This window comes from Nanorana parkeri, unplaced genomic scaffold, assembly GCF_000935625.1.
Source record: "Nanorana parkeri isolate BGI_ZX_2015 unplaced genomic scaffold, ASM93562v1 scaffold940, whole genome shotgun sequence".
Taxonomy (NCBI): domain Eukaryota; kingdom Metazoa; phylum Chordata; class Amphibia; order Anura; family Dicroglossidae; genus Nanorana; species Nanorana parkeri.
Window position 1 is genome coordinate 152,742 of NW_017307208.1, and position 2,194 is coordinate 154,935.

Sequence of the window (2,194 nt, forward strand, 5' to 3'; positions counted from 1 at the left end):
GAGAAGTGTGAGAAGAAGAAAAGCGGGTGTGACAGGGAGTGTTCGCTGTAACCTGAGCTGTGCTTTGTGCGGGGAGGAAGGCGTCTGGCTGCAGTCATAGCTGGGCCCTTCCCTGCCCCCCCAGCTCCACCCCTGACACAACAGGTCCGGGCAAACCCTAGTGAGTCACGGCTGGTTCCCGAGGTGCGGCTCTCCCTCAGGTCTTGTATGAGCTCTCTCTTCTGCACTCTGTTCACTCACTCACACCGAGCAAGACCAGGAGCCGAGCTCTCCTCACCTCATATACTCTACAATACGCACTACAAGCCTGCACCATGTTCAAGTGTGGCATCGCCTATCCCAGGTGTAAATGGATCCTGCCCCTTCTCCTGCTCTGCGCCATCATCTTCGATATCATCGCCTTGGCTGGCAAGGGCTGGGTGGAGACTGAGTCCGGCAGAGAATATGCCTCCCTCTGGGAAAGCTGCAGGACCACCACCAACACATGTACTTCTATTATGGACTATGGTGAGTACTTGTATCATCTGTGTGAGGGTTAGAGAACTCGGGGCAGAACTTTTATGTACTACCTCAGCACTGCAAGGGTTAACTGATCGTTTACATCAAGATGCTAAAATAAAACCTGATCCTCGGAGCCGGCTTGTTTTTAGACCGGTCCGTGGAGGCTCGTTCCCCCTCCAATGCAACGGCCTGATGATCCCTACTTTATACACTATGTATAAGAAGTGTGGATGCCAAGGGACATACCATCGCTGGAGAGAGGCTGGAGGGAGCGCTGTGATTGCCGGCTCTGAGGATCGGGTGATTATAACTTTATTTTAGTATCTAGACAAAAACAAGCACTGAAGTATAACTTTTATTAACCCCTGCGGGGTGGGGGGTAGCCCTACTGTAAGGGTTAATACAACTTTTGCCTGGAGTTCTCCTTTATACTAAAGATATTACAGAAACACATAGTAATGTTCAAACATGGAAACTTACCAGAAGTTCTGCCTAAATTAGATCTAACACCCCCCCCACCATCCACGCTAACCTCTTGCTGCGACTATTGTATTCTGACAACCGGCGGCCACCATTGTCACAATACATGAACAGTGACTGCAGCTGATTGGTCACAGTCACTATTCAAGCCAAAATGATCAACCTGGCTCCTTCAATAAAAGTCGATTCAGTGACTTTTGTTCAGCTGGCATTGCCACACACTGCCAATTTCCTGTGAATCTCCCAAATTCTAACAGTGTATTACCAGCCTTGGGCTTCGTTCACACTATGTGCGATTCGAGGATTTTTTATTTGTTTCAAAAGCTTTTGTAAACGCATATATCTGCATCTAATGAATTCCAATGGATATATTCACACTTTGCGTCTAGATCAGGGTTGGGCAACCCCGGCCATCCAGCTGTGCTTTAACTACAAATCCAATCAGGCCTCTACAAGTCATGCCTGTGGCTGGCAGTCTTGCAATGCCTCATGGGACTTGTAGTTCCACAACAGCTGGAGGGTCGGAGTTGCCCACCCCTGCTCTAGATGCTTTTATCTGCAGCCCGTGTATCTACATTTTCAAAAAATTGAAGTGTGATGCATCTGGGAATCTATTTGAACTTTGAAACAGGAATGCATTTTGATGCTAGGATTTGGTACCAGATGCGTCTAGACATGTAAACACATCAAACTATATGTAATGACATTTAAAGCATCTAGAAGCATAAGCGCAACATCTAGCCTGCCAGATTTTCTTCTGCATATAGAGGACAGAAACGCAAGTTCCAAGTGTGAATGAAGCCTAAGCCTGTGATAGATAGTAGGCCCAGAGGAGAAGTGACAAGTTGGGTTATGGAATAGGAAGGGGGAGAGAGTTTACAATGTAGAGAGCAAAGGTCTGTGATATGCACACAGCTCTCATAGAGCAACCTTATCACCATCTGTAAACAAAACAAAGTGAATGGTAACAAGGTGGAGGTAACACTAGACATACAGGGGTAAGCTGACCATACATGGCTTGAATTTCCACTGACTTCAGCAGTGTGTGGCCCCATCTGAACCCCCCCTCCCTTCCCCAAAAGTAGATTTGTTTTTTTTTCCACTCAACTTTTGTGAAAGGAGCCGGTCTGGAAATCCTTAGCCAAACATTGACCACAGCTAGTCATGAGCAGTCATTGTTTAGGTATTTTGACAGCAGCACAGCCCACCAGGT

At 47.1% G+C, this 2,194-nt stretch overlaps 1 protein-coding gene across 1 annotated transcript in view; it reads left to right on the top strand.

Annotated features, from left to right (window-relative positions):
* The first annotated feature begins 211 nt into the window (after window positions 1–211).
* The window catches only part of PERP (PERP, TP53 apoptosis effector), a 17,232-nt gene continuing 15,249 nt past the window's right edge, over window positions 212–2,194 (top strand). Inside the window, exon 1 of the mRNA XM_018566351.1 lies at window positions 212–507. Coding sequence (XP_018421853.1) covers window positions 315–507 — 193 coding nt within the window. The 5' untranslated portion in view covers window positions 212–314. The remainder of the gene's footprint in view (window positions 508–2,194) is intronic.